We start from the raw sequence: 16,796 nt of genomic DNA on the forward strand, positions 1-16,796 counted from the left end.
TGCCCACAGGCCACGAGAAAATGGCCGCTTCCAATATTGTGCCATTTTCTCGTGGACGGCGGGCATGCTCAGTCTCAGGCCTTAGAAGTTACAAGCCACGGCTGGAAGAAGAGGTTAAAGATGACGCTGCTGACAAAGATGGAGGCGGCGCTGGAGAGTTTTCTGGCAGCATTGGGGACGCCTCCAGTGCTGTCTGAGCGTTTGGGCCCGCCCCCAGTGTTGCGTGAGAGCGCAATAGCATACCGACAAGAACCGGGATTGTAGGCGAACGGCGGCGCGGAGAAGACAACGAAAGGTAGGAGACGAATAGCCTTTCTTATGTCTATTCCGACATGGTATGAGTGATAGGATCCCTTTAAGGATCACACGTGGTCTCCACATAGGTCATCAATAGCAAAGTCATTTAACCCTTTCCCAACATTCGCCATACTGTTACAGCAGAAGTCAGGTGGTTAAATATGGGAGCCGCTCAGCTCCGCTTATACAGTAGAGATCGGTCAGTAATACTTGGCATTAACTCTTTCATTATGGCCCCCTCTTCTGGTTCTTTGTTCCAGTACAGCCCCCACTCGGCCAGAACGGGTTCTTATGACAGCCGAGAACCTTGTAAAATCTCCCGCCACTTCTTATCTCTATGTCTATTGAGGCGTTAACATACTGCACATCCCCCACGCCCGCTCTACAAACAGAGCAATATTTTTCCTGTACAAGAAAACGCCATTTTACCTTCCATACAAAGCGACACAATCCCAAATATATATATTCTAGACATGTGGGTGGGGCCTAAATGTCCCAGATTTGTGTTTGAGCCCCTTTATTATCTATACTTGCCCCAGGCTCTCTTGCAGACCTAGGTCATGTTAGTAGCAGGGCCCGGCCCCGCTCCTGTGTTTATCGCTAGTGACCTGTACGATGTGGGCTGGCTGAATACATCATTATATTAGTAACGTCACCCCCCATAATATAGGACACTAGCAGTGAACATGGGACTGATGGGGGGGCCCTAACACCTGAGATTTAACCCATCCCGCTTTCATTGTAAGATCAAAGTGGGAGCAAATAAAAGGAAGTGCTTGGTCTATTCTCTATATTCCTTCAGAGTCTGCCGAAAATCAGTGGAGAAAAAAAATCCTGCACGGAGCCCATTATAGTCAATGGGGTCTGCCGGGCTCTGCTGTTTTAGCGGCCTGCACCCCAGCAGACCCCAATGACAGAGCCAGCGCTCATGTTACATAGCTAGAAGAGGACGAAGCGACTTGTAAAGAGTTAACCCGAGCCCCTATAGACAGGTAATGGTGGGGGAGACGCGAAGTCCTTGTCATCGGGACTGGTTACTGCTGACTCGGCACTCCATGGGCCAGCCATCCGTGTGAGTATACCTACCTGAATACTTGTTTAATATGGCGGAGCAGTGCTCCAGCACTTGGTAGTATTCGCCCTCCAGCAGTTTACATTGGCAGTAGTTCAGGAGCAGCGGAGTGATCTTTGTGTCCAAATTGATCCAGTCGGGGGATCCAGGCTGCTCCTAAAACACAAGAGCAGCGACCCTGTAACACGTGTCTTATCACACCGCCCCGAGTCCCTTTATATCAAGTGCTGGACCCCAATCTCCAAGAGCAAGAAAAAAACCGCAAGACACACGAGCACCGTGGCCTCCTACACGATAATACATTGCAGAGCGCTCCGAGCCGTGTCCTGGCCATATGGTGGAGAGTCCTGTAAAGGAGGAGTTATAATCCCTCTATGCACACTATTGGGAGCTCCGGCAGTGCGTTAGCGGAGTTCTTCGTCTCTATGACCCCACACACGTATATAGATGTGGCAGGACGGGGCCTTATACCGGTCAGGGTTGCGAGCCGTGAATGAAGGCTGCACGGTCTGCACACGGACGTCCCCGGGCTGGGCTGCTGCAGCTACTTTCATTAAATGAATAAGAGCCACAAAAGCACGGGACGGGAATAAGACCTGTCCTATCTGACACAGCCCGGACTGTCAACCCGCACACGGGACCGTGAAAATCACAGTGGGGCTGTGATCACGGATCACACACTGACCACGATCATCTGCAAGGAATCAAATCGTGGATCGTCAGAGCAGGACCTAAGGGGCTCCTCGGGCACTTACCTTCATCTGTAGGGACTTTAGGCAAGCAATCGCCTCGTAGTATTTGGCACCGGCTTCTGGAATGTTCCCCTCCTTGTACAACTGGTTTCCTTCCTGGTGGAGAAGCGGCACGGCATCAAGTTTCTCTTCGTCGGACATTGCCCACGCGTCTTGTCTGTATGATCCTGGTTCCTCAACCTAGAAGAAAGGCTTTAGTCATAAAACTAACCCTAAAAAGTAAGAAGAAATACGGTGGGTCCGAAACGGCAACTCCAAGAATACCCCGAGTGACGGCCGCAAATCATCTCCCCCTGTCCCTGCAGCTGATATAAGGCTACTAGGGCTTCCTCATGGGCCTTCGGATACCTTTAAAAGAGTGATGACGAATATCAGGGGTTGAGGCTCTTTCTGCACTGCATCGAGATCGGCATAACCAAGGGAATGGTCGTGGAGCTGGGCGATGCCTCCGCAGCAGTGTCTTTGGCCATCGCGAGGGTCTTGTCCTGCTGCAATCCGGCGCAAGCTACGGGACACTTGAGGGTACTCAATGACATGCTGGAAGAGGATTTTGGAAAAGAGAGTTTTAATGTATTTACTAAATGTCAACTTCAGCAGAGATTTCAGAGTATAAGTCAGTTTGGTAAGGAGGAAAGTATATCAAGAGACAAGTGGAGAAAGAGGAATTTTTCTATGGTAGGATCTGCAGCTAAATGTCTGATAGTGTCGGATACCACAAAGGGTCACATGAGGGAAGATACGTGGCTGGTGGGCTCAAGGCTATATTTGTTCATGGTGCGTAACCTTACCGGGGTGTCGCACAAGAACTCCGACACCTCGCCTTCCTTCATGCTGCGGATAATGGTCTCCCATACGGGCAGCTTGAACTTCTTCCCGATGATCAGTTCCATGGGCTTCCCTCTGGTGGAGCTGTCGTCCAGCATGGTGCGCTTATCGTCACACAGCAACGTACGATAGTGGAAGGTGGCCTGCACGAAACACAAGACCGCTCACTCACTGCAATATACTCTGATGTAACCCCGGAGTATACGCCACATATACTGTGGTGCTGTACACACATATCACCAATCACATCAATCATTGGGGCTCAATATCGAGTTCCCCAGCTTAGGCCTTATTCACACGTGTCCATTTGGAAAGAGGGTCGGAGGACTACACAGGAGCCATTGTCGCAGCATCTCCTTGATCCATGAAGATCGGATCCCTCGTAGATGCGTCCGGTGTTATTACTAGAAATACACCCGAGCTGTGCAATAACTGTGGTCACATGACCTCATATACACCCCGATGATGTCACACAAGCGCACTCGTACTCATCTGATCTCCACGGAGCCACCATGTCTGACATCCATAAGGAACTGAAGGAATCTTTTAGGATCTGTTCCATTGCTCTACCTTAACCCCTTCCTACCACCGCCATTTTGTCGATTTGTTTTTGACTCCTCGCCTTCCATAAGCCATAACTTTGTTATTTTCTTTTCTCGGAGCCATGTGAGGGCTTATTTTTTGTGGGTCAAACTCTACTTTATAATTCTGCCATTTATTATTCTGTACAATGTGCTGGGAAGCTGGAGAAAACTCAGAATTAGGCGGAATTGGAGAAAAACTGTGTGCTGTGTGACATCCTTTTCAGAGCCTCTTTCCAAAAATGGACACAGATGTGTGAATAAGGCCTAAGCTGGGGAACTGCGGCCAAAATGATCACTTCAATAATTGGACAATGACCAGACAATAATCAGACAACGATCGGACAATAATAGGACAACGTTCAGACAATGATCAGGCAATCAGACAACGATCGGACAATAATCAGACAATGACCAGACAACAATCAGAAAATAATCGGACAATAATCAGACAACGATCGGACAATAATCAGACAACGATCGGACAATAATCAGACAACGATCGGACAATAATCAGACAACCGAAAAAAGACGCAGAAATTAGTTCAATAACCCAAATGATAAATACGTGACGGCCCTCAAAACAGAACCTACAAAAAACCCCAAAATGTGTCCGGTCCTGGATCCGAAATAGGCCCGGTACTGAAGGGGTTACAAAAATTCAAAAACTTTGAAAAGAATAAAATAATAATAATAAGCAGCAGATTGTGACAAGCCACGGCGTTTATATTCTGGGTACGGGGATCTATAGGGCGCTATTATATTCCGGGTACAGGGATCTATAGGGCGCTATTATATTCCGGGTACAGGGATCTATAGGGCGCTATTATATTCGGGTACGGGGATCTATAGGGCGCTTTTATATTCCGGGTACGGGGATCTATAGGGCGCTATTATATTCGGGTACGGGGATCTATAGGGCGCTGTTATATTCCGGGTACGGGGATCTATAGGGCGCTATTATATTCGGGTACGGGGATCTATAGGGCGCTGTTATATTCCGGGTACGGGGATCTATAGGGCGCTGTTATATTCCGGGTACGGAGATCTATAGGGCGCTTTTATATTCGGGTACGGTGATCTATAGGGCGCTGTTATATTCCGGGTACGGGGATCTATAGGGCGCTATTATATTCGGGTACGGGGATCTATAGGGCGCTGTTATATTCCGGGTACGGGGATCTATAGGGCGCTATTATATTCGGGTACGGGGATCTATAGGGCGCTGTTATATTCTGGGTACGGGGATCTATAGGGGCTTTTATATTCCGGGTACGGGGATCTATAGGGCGCTATTATATTTCGGGTACAGGGATCTATAGGGCACTTTTATATTCCGGGTACGGGGATCTATAGGGCGCTGTTATATTCCGGGTACGGGGATCTATAGGGGCTTTTATATTCGGGTACGGGGATCTATAGGGCGCTGTTATATTCCGGGTACGGGGATCTATAGGGCGCTGTTATATTCCGGGTACGGGGATCTATAGGGGCTTTTATATTCGGGTACGGGGATCTATAGGGCGCTATTATATTCGGGTACGGGGATCTATAGGGCGCTTTTATATTTGGGTACGGGGATCTATAGGGCGCTTTTATATTCCGGGTACGGGGATCTATAGGGGGCTTTTATATTCCGGGTACGGGGATCTATAGGGCGCTTTTATATTCCGGGTACGGGGATCTATAGGGGGCTTTTATATTCCGGGTACGGGGATCTATAGGGCGCTTTTATATTCCGGGTACGGGGATCTATAGGGGGCTTTTATATTCCGGGTACGGGGATCTATAGGGGGCTTTTATATTCCGGGTACGGGGATCTATAGGGGCTTTTATATTCGGGTACGAGGATCTATAGGGCGCTGTTATATTCCGGGTACGGGGATCTATAGGACGCTTTTATATTCCGGGTACGGGGATCTATAGGACGCTTTTATATTCCGGGTACGGGGATCTATAGGGCGCTTTTATATTCGGGTACGGGGATCTATAGGGCGCTATTATATTCGGGTACGGGGATCTATAGGGCGCTTTTATATTTGGGTACGGGGATCTATAGGGCGCTTTTATATTCCGGGTACGGGGATCTATAGGGCGCTGTTATATTCCGGGTACGGGGATCTATAGGGGCTGTTATATTCGGGTATGGGGATCTATAGGGCGCTTTTATATTCTGGGTACGGGGATCTATAGGGGCTTTTATATTCCGGGTACGGGGATCTATAGGGCGGTTATATTCCGGGTACGGGGATCTATAGGGCGCTGTTATATTCGGGTACGGGGATCTATAGGGCGCTATTATATTCGGGTACGGGGGATCTATAGGGCGCTTTTATATTCCGGGTACGGGGATCTAAAGGGCGCTGTTATATTCCGGGTACGGGGATCTATAGGGGGCTTTTATATTCCGGGTACGGGGATCTATAGGGGGCTTTTATATTCCAGGTACGGGGATCTATAGGCGCTTTTATATTCCGGGTACGGGGATCTATAGGGCGCTTTTATATTCCGGGTACGGGGATCTATAGGGGGCGTTTATATTCCGGGTACGGTGATCTATAGGGCGCTATTATATTCGGGTACGGGGATCTATAGGGCGCTGTTATATTCCGGGTACGGGGATCTAAAGGGGCTTTTATATTCCGGGTACGGGGATCTATAGGGCGCTATTATATTCGGGTACGGGGATCTATAGGGCGCTGTTATATTCCGGGTACGGGGATCTATAGGGCGCTATTATATTCGGGTACGGGGATCTATAGGGCGCTGTTATATTCCGGGTACGGGGATCTAGAGGGCGCTTTTATATTCGGGTACGGTGATCTATAGGGCGCTATTATATTCGGGTACGGGGATCTATAGGGCGCTGTTATATTCTGGGTACGGGGATCTATAGGGGCTTTTATATTCCGGGTACGGGGATCTATAGGGCGCTGTTATATTCCGGGTACGGGGATCTATAGGGGCTTTTATATTCCGGGTACGGTGATCTATAGGGCACTATTATATTTCGGGTACAGGGATCTATAGGGCGCTGTTATATTCCGGGTAAGGGGATCTATAGGGCGCTGTTATATTCCGGGTACGGGGATCTATAGGGGCTTTTATATTCGGGTACGGGGATCTATAGGGCGCTGTTATATTCCGGGTACGGGGATATATAGGGCGCTGTTATATTCCGGGTACGGGGATCTATAGGGCGCTATTATATTCCGGGTACAGGGATCTATAGGGCGCTGTTATATTCCGGGTACAGGGATCTATAGGGCGCTGTTATATTCCGGGTACGGGGATCTATAGGGCGCTTTTATATTCCGGGTACAGGGATCTATAGGGCGCTGTTATATTCCGGGTACGGAGATCTATAGGACGCTTTTATATTCCGGATACGGGGATCTATAGGGCGCTGTTATATTCCGGGTACGGGGATCTATAGGGCGCTTTTATATTCAGGTACGGGGATCTATAGGGGCTTTTATATTCGGGTACGGGGATCTATAGGGGCTTTTATATTCGGGTACGGGGATCTATAGGGCGCTGTTATATTCCGGGTACGGAGATCTATAGGGGGCTTTTATATTCCGGGTACGGGGATCTATAGGACGCTTTTATATTCCGGGTACGGGGATCTATAGGGCGCTTTTATATTCGGGTACGGGGATCTATAGGGCGCTATTATATTCGGGTACGGGGATCTATAGGGCGCTTTTATATTTGGGTACGGGGATCTATAGGGCGCTTTTATATTCCGGGTACGGGGATCTATAGGGGGCTTTTATATTCCGGGTACGGGGATCTATAGGGCGCTTTTATATTCCGGGTACGGGGATCTATAGGGGGCTTTTATATTCCGGGTACGGGGATCTATAGGGCGCTTTTATATTCCGGGTACGGGGATCTATAGGGGGCTTTTATATTCCGGGTACGGGGATCTATAGGGCCCTATTATATTCCGGGTATGGGGATCTATAGGGCGCTGTTATATTCCGGGTACGGGGATCTATAGGGCACTTTTATATTCCGGGTACGGGGATCTATAGGGCGCTATTATATTCGGGTACGGGGATCTATAGGGCGCTTTTATATTCCGGGTACGGGGATCTATAGGGCGCTGTTATATTCTGGGTACGGGGATCTATAGGGGGCTTTTATATTCCGGGTACGGGGATCTATAGGGCGCTTTTATATTCGGGTACGGTGATCTATAGGGCGCTATTATATTCGGGTACGGGGATCTATAGGGCGCTGTTATATTCTGGGTACGGGGATCTATAGGGGCTTTTATATTCCGGGTACGGGGATCTATAGGGCGCTGTTATATTCCGGGTACGGGGATCTATAGGGGCTTTTATATTCCGGGTACGGGGATCTATAGGGCGCTATTATATTTCGGGTACAGGGATCTATAGGGCGCTTTTATATTCCGGGTACGGGGATCTATAGGGCGCTGTTATATTCCGGGTACGGGGATCTATAGGGGCTTTTATATTCGGGTACGAGGATCTATAGGGCGCTGTTATATTCCGGGTACGGGGATCTATAGGACGCTTTTATATTCCGGGTACGGGGATCTATAGGACGCTTTTATATTCCGGGTACGGGGATCTATAGGGCGCTTTTATATTCGGGTACGGGGATCTATAGGGCGCTATTATATTCGGGTACGGGGATCTATAGGGCGCTTTTATATTTGGGTACGGGGATCTATAGGGCGCTTTTATATTCCGGGTACGGGGATCTATAGGGCGCTGTTATATTCCGGGTACGGGGATCTATAGGGGCTGTTATATTCGGGTATGGGGATCTATAGGGCGCTTTTATATTCCGGGTACGGGGATCTATAGGTCGCTATTATATTCGGGTACGGGGATCTATAGGGCGCTATTATATTCGGGTACGGGGATCTATAGGACGCTTTTATATTCGGGTACGGGGATCTATAGGGCGCTGTTATATTCTGGGTACGGGGATCTATAGGGGCTTTTATATTCCGGGTACGGGGATCTATAGGGCGCTATTATATTCGGGTACGGGGATCTATAGGGCGCTTTTATATTCTGGGTACGGGGATCTATAGGGGCTTTTATATTCCGGGTACGGGGATCTATAGGGCGGTTATATTCCGGGTACGGGGATCTATAGGGCGCTATTATATTCGGGTACGGGGATCTATAGGGCGCTATTATATTCGGGTACGGGGGATCTATAGGGCGCTTTTATATTCCGGGTACGGGGATCTAGAGGGGGCTTTTATATTCCGGGTACGGGGATCTATAGGGCGCTGTTATATTCCGGGTACAGGGATCTATAGGGCGCTGTTATATTCCGGGTACGGGGATCTATAGGGGGCTTTTATATTCCGGGTACGGGGATCTATAGGGCGCTTTTATATTCCGGGTACGGGGATCTATAGGGGGCTTTTATATTCCGGGTACGGGGATCTATAGGGCGCTGTTATATTCCGGGTACGGGGATCTATAGGGGGCTTTTATATTCCGGGTACGGGGATCTATAGGGGGCTTTTATATTCCAGGTACGGGGATCTATAGGCGCTTTTATATTCCGGGTACGGGGATCTATAGGGCGCTTTTATATTCCGGGTACGTGGATCTATAGGGGGCGTTTATATTCCGGGTACGGTGATCTATAGGGCGCTATTATATTCGGGTACGGGGATCTATAGGGCGCTGTTATATTCCGGGTACGGGGATCTAAAGGGGCTTTTATATTCCGGGTACGGGGATCTATAGGGCGCTATTATATTCGGGTACGGGGATCTATAGGGCGCTGTTATATTCCGGGTACGGGGATCTATAGGGCGCTATTATATTCGGGTACGGGGATCTATAGGGCGCTGTTATATTCCGGGTACGGGGATCTAGAGGGCGCTTTTATATTCGGGTACGGTGATCTATAGGGCGCTATTATATTCGGGTACGGGGATCTATAGGGCGCTGTTATATTCCGGGTACGGGGATCTATAGGGGGCTTTTATATTCCGGGTACTGGGATCTATAGGGCGCTTTTATATTCCGGGTACGGGGATCTATAGGGGGCTTTTATATTCCTGGTACGGGGATCTATAGGGCGCTGTTATATTCCGGGTACGGGGATCTATAGGGGGCTTTTATATTCCGGGTACGGGGATCTATAGGGGGCTTTTATATTCCAGGTACGGGGATCTATAGGCGCTTTTATATTCCGGGTACGGGGATCTATAGGGCGCTTTTATATTCCGGGTACGTGGATCTATAGGGGGCGTTTATATTCCGGGTACGGTGATCTATAGGGCGCTATTATATTCGGGTACGGGGATCTATAGGGCGCTGTTATATTCCGGGTACGGGGATCTATAGGGCGCTATTATATTCGGGTACGGGGATCTATAGGGCGCTGTTATATTCCGGGTACGGGGATCTATAGGGCGCTATTATATTCGGGTACGGGGATCTATAGGGCGCTGTTATATTCCGGGTACGGGGATCTAGAGGGCGCTTTTATATTCGGGTACGGTGATCTATAGGGCGCTATTATATTCGGGTACGGGGATCTATAGGGCGCTGTTATATTCTGGGTACGGGGATCTATAGGGGCTTTTATATTCCGGGTACGGGGATCTATAGGGCGCTATTATATTTCGGGTACAGGGATCTATAGGGCGCTTTTATATTCCGGGTACGGGGATCTATAGGGCGCTGTTATATTCCGGGTACGGGGATCTATAGGGGCTTTTATATTCGGGTACGGGGATCTATAGGGCGCTGTTATATTCCGGGTACGGGGATCTATAGGGCGCTGTTATATTCCGGGTACGGGGATCTATAGGGCGCTATTATATTCCGGGTACGGGGATCTATAGGGCGCTGTTATATTCCGGGTACAGGGATCTATAGGGCGCTTTTATATTCCGGGTACAGGGATCTATAGGGCGCTGTTATATTCCGGGTACGGAGATCTATAGGACGCTTTTATATTCCGGATACGGGGATCTATAGGGCGCTGTTATATTCCGGGTACGGGGATCTATAGGGCGCTATTATATTCGGGTACGGGGATCTATAGGACGCTTTTATATTCGGGTACGGGGATCTATAGGGCGCTGTTATATTCCGGGTACGGGGATCTATAGGGGGCTTTTATATTCCGGGTACGGGGATCTATAGGGCGCTTTTATATTCCGGGTACGGGGATCTATAGGTCGCTATTATATTCGGGTACGGGGATCTATAGGGCGCTATTATATTCGGGTACGGGGATCTATAGGACGCTTTTATATTCGGGTACGGGGGTCTATAGGGCGCTGTTATATTCTGGGTACGGGGATCTATAGGGGCTTTTATATTCGGGTACGGGGATCTATAGGGCGCTGTTATATTCCGGGTACGGAGATCTATAGGGGGCTTTTATATTCCGGGTACGGGGATCTATAGGACGCTTTTATATTCCGGGTACGGGGATCTATAGGGCGCTTTTATATTTGGGTACGGGGATCTATAGGGCGCTATTATATTCGGGTACGGGGATCTATAGGGCGCTGTTATATTCTGGGTACGGGGATCTATAGGGGCATTTATATTTGGATACGGGGATCTATAGGGCGCTATTATATTCCGGGTACGGGGATCTATAGGGCGCTTTTATATTCCGGGTACGGGGATCTATAGGTCGCTATTATATTCGGGTACGGGGATCTATAGGGCGCTATTATATTCGGGTACGGGGATCTATAGGGCGCTGTTATATTCTGGGTACGGGGATCTATAGGGCGCTGTTATATTCCAGGTACGGGGATCTATAGGGGCTTTTATATTCGGGTACGGGGATCTATAGGGTGCTGTTATATTCCGGGTACGGGGATCTATAGGGGCTTTTATATTCCGGGTACGGGGATCTATAGGGCGCTTTTATATTCCGGGTACGGGGATCTATAGGGCGCTTTTATACTCCGGGTACGGGGATCTATAGGGCGCTATTATATTCGGGTACGGGGATCTATAGGGGGCTTTTATATTCCGGGTACGGGGATCTATAGGGGGCTTTTATATTCCGGGTACGGGGATCTATAGGGCGCTTTTATATTCGGGTACGGGGATTTATAGGGCGCTTTTATATTCCGGGTACGGGGATCTATAGGGCGCTATTATATTCCGGGTACGGGGATCTATAGGGCGCTTTTATATTCGGGTACGGGGATCTATAGGGCGCTTTTATATTCGGGTACGGGGATCTATAGGGCGCTTTAATATTCCGGGTACGGGGATCTATAGGGCGCTGTTATATTCCGGGTACAGGGATCTATAGGGCGCTATTATATTCGGGTACGGGGATCTATAGGGCGCTTTTATATTCTGGGTACGGGGATCTATAGGGGCTTTTATATTCCGGGTACGGGGATCTATAGGGCGCTGTTATATTCCGGGTACGGGGATCTATAGGGCGCTGTTATATTCCGGGTACGGGGATCTATAGGGGGCTTTTATATTCCGGGTACGGGGATCTATAGGGCGCTGTTATATTCCGGGTACGGGGATCTATAGGGCGCTGTTATATTCCGGGTACGGGGATCTATAGGGCGCTGTTATATTCCGGGTACGGGGATCTATAGGGGGCTTTTATATTCCGGGTACGGGGATCTATAGGGCGCTGTTATATTCCGGGTACGGGGATCTATAGGGCGCTGTTATATTCCGGGTACGGGGATCTATAGGGCGCTTTTATATTCCAGGTACGGGGATCTATAGGGCGCTGTTATATTCCGGGTACGGGGATCTATAGGGTGCTGTTATATTCTCGTACCTGCCATCCCTCCATTGTTGTCCCATAGACAGTAATACAGAGACTCTCTACCTAGTTACTGCGGTCGGCCATGACCCGCCCCATTGTCTATATCAGGGGTTGGCAACGCGAGGCATATTTTGCTGGCACGCCAGGTAGCCCGCAACCTTCATGCACTAAATTGAGAGAGAGAGCGTCCTTGTAGTGCTCTGATAGAGCTGAGGTGTAGGACACGCCCCCTTCTCTCACTGCCCACCAATCAGAGGTGAGCCTCTCACTGCACAGGATAAGGGCTCCCTGGAGCTGCTGCTACATGTGAGGAGGAGCTCCTGCCGTCTGCAGCCCTGAGGAGGAGGAGAGGAGCAAAGTGAAAGCAAACACACCAGGTACGTGTGTTACTGACTATTCCTATTAATGTCCGGCATTTGGGGTTATTACTTTAGTTTTAGTAACTCCATGTGCCTCACATTAATAGCAGTTAACCCCATCATGTCCCTCCCTTATGGCTCACATAAGGGTTACTGATATGTGAGACATATGGAGGTACTAATAAAGGACCTATATAATGAAGATATTCACTTATTACCTCCATATGTCTCACATATCAGTGTCAATTATGTAAAGCACACAGGGGTTAATGTGAGGGAGATGATGGGGTTAACTGCTATTAATATGAGGCCCATGGAGTTACTAAGCTGTAATGTACATGACTGGACTTTTTATCCACAACTTTGGATAAGAGTACAGACCTATATATTTCAATTGACCCATATATACAGCCATTCTTTGTGGCTGTGTATCTGGGCCAAAATGAAGAGCTAAAAATTATGGAGCAGGTCCTATCTCTGTCCTATACATCTCCTATATCTGTCCTATACGTACCCCATCTCTGTCCTATACGTACCCCATCTCTGTCCTATACGTCCCCCCTATCTGTCCTATACGTCCCCCCTATCTGTCCTATACCTCCCCCATCTCTGTCCTATACCTCCCCCATCTCTGTCCTATACCTCCCCCATCTCTGTCCTATACCTCCCCCATCTCTGTCCTATACCTCCCCCATCTCTGTCCTATACCTCCCCCATCTCTGTCCTATACCTCCCCCATCTCTGTCCTATACCTCCCCCATCTCTGTCCTATACCTCCCCTATATCTGTCCTATACGTCCCCTATATCTGTCCTATACCTCCCCTATATCTGTCCTATACCTCCCCTATATCTGTCCTATACCTCCCCTATATCTGTCCTATACCTCCCCTATATCTGTCATATACCTCCCCTATATCTGTCCTATACCTCCCCTATATCTGTCCTATACCTCCCCTATATCTGTCCTATACCTCCCCTATATCTGTCCTATACCTCCCCTATATCTGTCCTATACGTCCCCTATACCTCCCCTATATCTGTCCTATACCTCCCCTATATCTGTCCTATACCTCCCCTATATCTGTCCTATACCTCCCCTATATCTGTCCTATACGTCCCCTATATCTGTCCTATACTTCCCCTATATCTGTCCTATACGTCCCCTATATCTGTCCTATACGTCCCCTATATATGTCCTATACCTCCCCTATATCTGTCCTATACGTCCCCTATATCTGTCCTATACGTCCCCTATATCTGTCCTATACCTCCCCTATATCTGTCCTATACGTCCCCTATATCTGTCCTATACGTCCCCTATATCTGTCCTATACCTCCCCTATATCTGTCCTATACCTCCCCTATATCTGTCCTATACCTCCCCTATATCTGTCCTATACCTCCGCTATCTCTGTCCTATACCTCCCCTATCTCTGTCGTATACCTCCCCTATCTCTGTCCTATACGTCCCCTATATCTGTCCTATACGTCCCCTATCTCTGTCCTATACGTCCCCTATCTCTGTCCTATACCTCCCCTATCTCTGTCCTATACGTCCCCTATATCTGTCCTATACGTCCCCTATATCTGTCCTATACGTCCCCTATATCTGTCCTATACCTCCCCTATATCTGTCCTATACGTCCCCTATATCTGTCCTATACGTCCCCTATATCTGTCCTATACGTCCCCTATATCTGTCCTATACCTCCCCTATATCTGTCCTATACGTCCCCTATATCTGTCCTATACCTCCCCTATATCTGTCCTATACGTCCCCTACATCTGTCCTATACCTCCCCTACATCTGTCCTATACCTCCCCTACATCTGTCCTATACGTCCCCTATATCTGTCCTATACGTCCCCTATATCTGTCCTATACCTCCCCTATATCTGTCCTATACGTCCCCTATATCTGTCCTATACCTCCCCTATATCTGTCCTATACGTCCCCTATCTCTGTCCTATACCTCCCCTATCTCTGTCCTATACCTCCCCTATCTCTGTCCTATACCTCCCCTATCTCTGTCCTATACATCCCCTATATCTGTCCTATACCTCCCCTATATCTGTCCTATACATCCCCTATATCTGTCCTATACCTCCCCTATATCTGTCCTATACCTCCCCTATATCTGTCCTATACCTCCCCTATATCTGTCCTATACCTCCCCTATATCTGTCCTATACCTCCCCTATATCTGTCCTATACCTCCCCTATATCTGTCCTATACGTCCCCTATATCTGTCCTATACCTCCCCTATATCTGTCCTATACGTCCCCTATATCTGTCCTATACCTCCCCTATATCTGTCCTATACCTCCCCTATATCTGTCCTATACCTCCCCTATATCTGTCCTATACGTCCCCTATATCTGTCCTATACCTCCCCTATATCTGTCCTATACGTCCCCTATATCTGTCCTATACCTCCCCTATATCTGTCCTATACCTCCCCTATATCTGTCCTATACCTCCCCTATATCTGTCCTATACGTCCCCTATATCTGTCCTATACGTCCCCTATATCTGTCTGCATTTTCCGCCTTGTCAATTCATTTATAACATATAGGTCAGTGAAAACCACATCCGTGCCACTTGTATGCAGGAGGTGTAAGGCCGAGGTCCCACATTGCAGAAACGCAGAGTTTTTGTTGCAGATTTTGATGCGGTTTATTTCAACCAAAGCTAAAAATGGCTACAGAAGGAATGGGAAATATATAGGAAGCTTCTTATACGTCTCCCTTCTGCTCAATCCACTCCTGGCTTTCGCTAAGTTCACACTAGCGTTCAATCTCCATTCTCAGCTTTCTACATGCAGAAGACGGAAAGCTGTCCGACCGGGTCCGGCCGTGAGTGGCGGTGAGCGTTTTATGCTCTCCGCCGCGAAACTGGATTTTTTAATCCGGACACAGAGTACTGCATGTCCGACTCTGTGTCCGGATTAAAAAACCCGGTTTCACGGCGGAGAGCATAGAACGCTCACGGCCGGACAGCTTTCTCACCCATTTAAATGAATAGGTGAGAGACTCCTGCAGGTTTCCGTATCCTGCCTCTGTTTTATGCAGGAAACGGAAACCTACAGAACGGACACTTGGGCGCAGATGTGACCGAGCCCTAACTAGATGCAATTATAGTCAAATCCAGTTCCTGGGCACCAGTGCGGTCACTTTGGTGTAAGTGTGACCCCCATTAATTCCTGGCTGGGGTTTTGCGGTTACTGCACCACCAGGAACTAAAAGTGACTGAAATCAATCTGCGTTTCACTTACAGAAAACTTACTTAAAGTTACTAACGGCCGAGGACTGGATGGAGCATAAAATAATAAAACAATAAAACAAGGCCGGGTCTCTGAAGCAGAGTGGCCGCCATGTTTGATGACCTATTGGGGGACGTAGGTAGCGATGACTTGCCATTGGGGTGGTGATCACTAGGACAGTATGGAGAGGTCACAGTGGACAGTACCAGGCACAGCGCCCTCCATTGTATAGTGGCTGTGTTTGGTACTGCACCTCCACTTGCTCGAATGGGACTGAGCCGCTGTTGTACTACCTGTGATCATTGGAGCCTATGCAAAGAGCTGATCTGGGGGGTCCTGGGTGTGGGACCGGCACACAGAGGAGTCATTGCAGTCAGTACTGGGGCCGCACCGATGTCACAGTGCACAGGCCACACATTAGTCTGAGAATACCCCTTCAGGACACAGTCACACTGTGCAGTCAGATGCGGTTTTGGTGCAGTTTTGGTCCTGGTGACAGAAATGTGTTTGAGGAACTGCAGCAAAACCGCAGCACCACTACATGCAGTTTTTTTCTGATGCAATTTTTCCACCACCCCGCTGTAATTGCACCCTAATAATCATCCAGCAGTGACGTCACGTCTCCAGGTGACGTCAGCCAGGACAATCTCAGCCTCCACACCGTGCACACACTGCGGCTCTACAGAAGCTCGCTTTACCTTGGTGCCATCCCGGTACTCTGAGAGTGCGGCATTGCTAGGCGTCGTTACGCGCTTCCTTATCCCCTCACCGAGGGCCACTACCCCTGCCGCCATCTTCACCGGGCTATGACGTCCGAGCGTCCATACGACGGAGCTGTGCGCGCATGCGCGGGGGCCCGCGC

The 16,796-nt window shown here is 48.8% G+C and overlaps 1 protein-coding gene across 1 annotated transcript; it reads right to left on the reverse strand.

Moving 5' to 3' along the window:
- Window positions 1-1,318: 1,318 nt before the first annotated feature.
- AIP (AHR interacting HSP90 co-chaperone) lies at window positions 1,319-16,765 on the reverse strand. Its single transcript, XM_075288196.1, has 5 exons — window positions 16,633-16,765; window positions 2,910-3,089; window positions 2,470-2,658; window positions 2,125-2,301; window positions 1,319-1,525 (listed from the first exon to the last, which is right to left on the reverse strand). Exons 1-5 carry the CDS (start codon window positions 16,726-16,728, stop codon window positions 1,319-1,321), a joined length of 849 nt encoding a protein of 282 aa, XP_075144297.1. The 5' UTR covers window positions 16,729-16,765.
- Between the last annotated feature and the right edge of the window lie 31 nt (window positions 16,766-16,796).

This window comes from Leptodactylus fuscus, chromosome 10, assembly GCF_031893055.1.
Source record: "Leptodactylus fuscus isolate aLepFus1 chromosome 10, aLepFus1.hap2, whole genome shotgun sequence".
NCBI lineage: Eukaryota > Metazoa > Chordata > Amphibia > Anura > Leptodactylidae > Leptodactylus > Leptodactylus fuscus.

Coding starts and splice junctions, on each gene's coding strand:
- AIP (XM_075288196.1), bottom strand. CDS start 16,728: ATGGCGGCAGGGGTAGTGGCCCTCGGTGAGGGGATAAGGAAGCGCGTA. Junction 2,302..2,469: donor TCGTCATCACTCTTTTAAAG/GTATCCGAAGGC, acceptor CCTTTCTTCTAG/GTTGAGGAACCAGGATCATA. Junction 1,526..2,124: donor TAAAGTCCCTACAGATGAAG/GTAAGTGCCCGA, acceptor CTTGTGTTTTAG/GAGCAGCCTGGATCCCCCGA.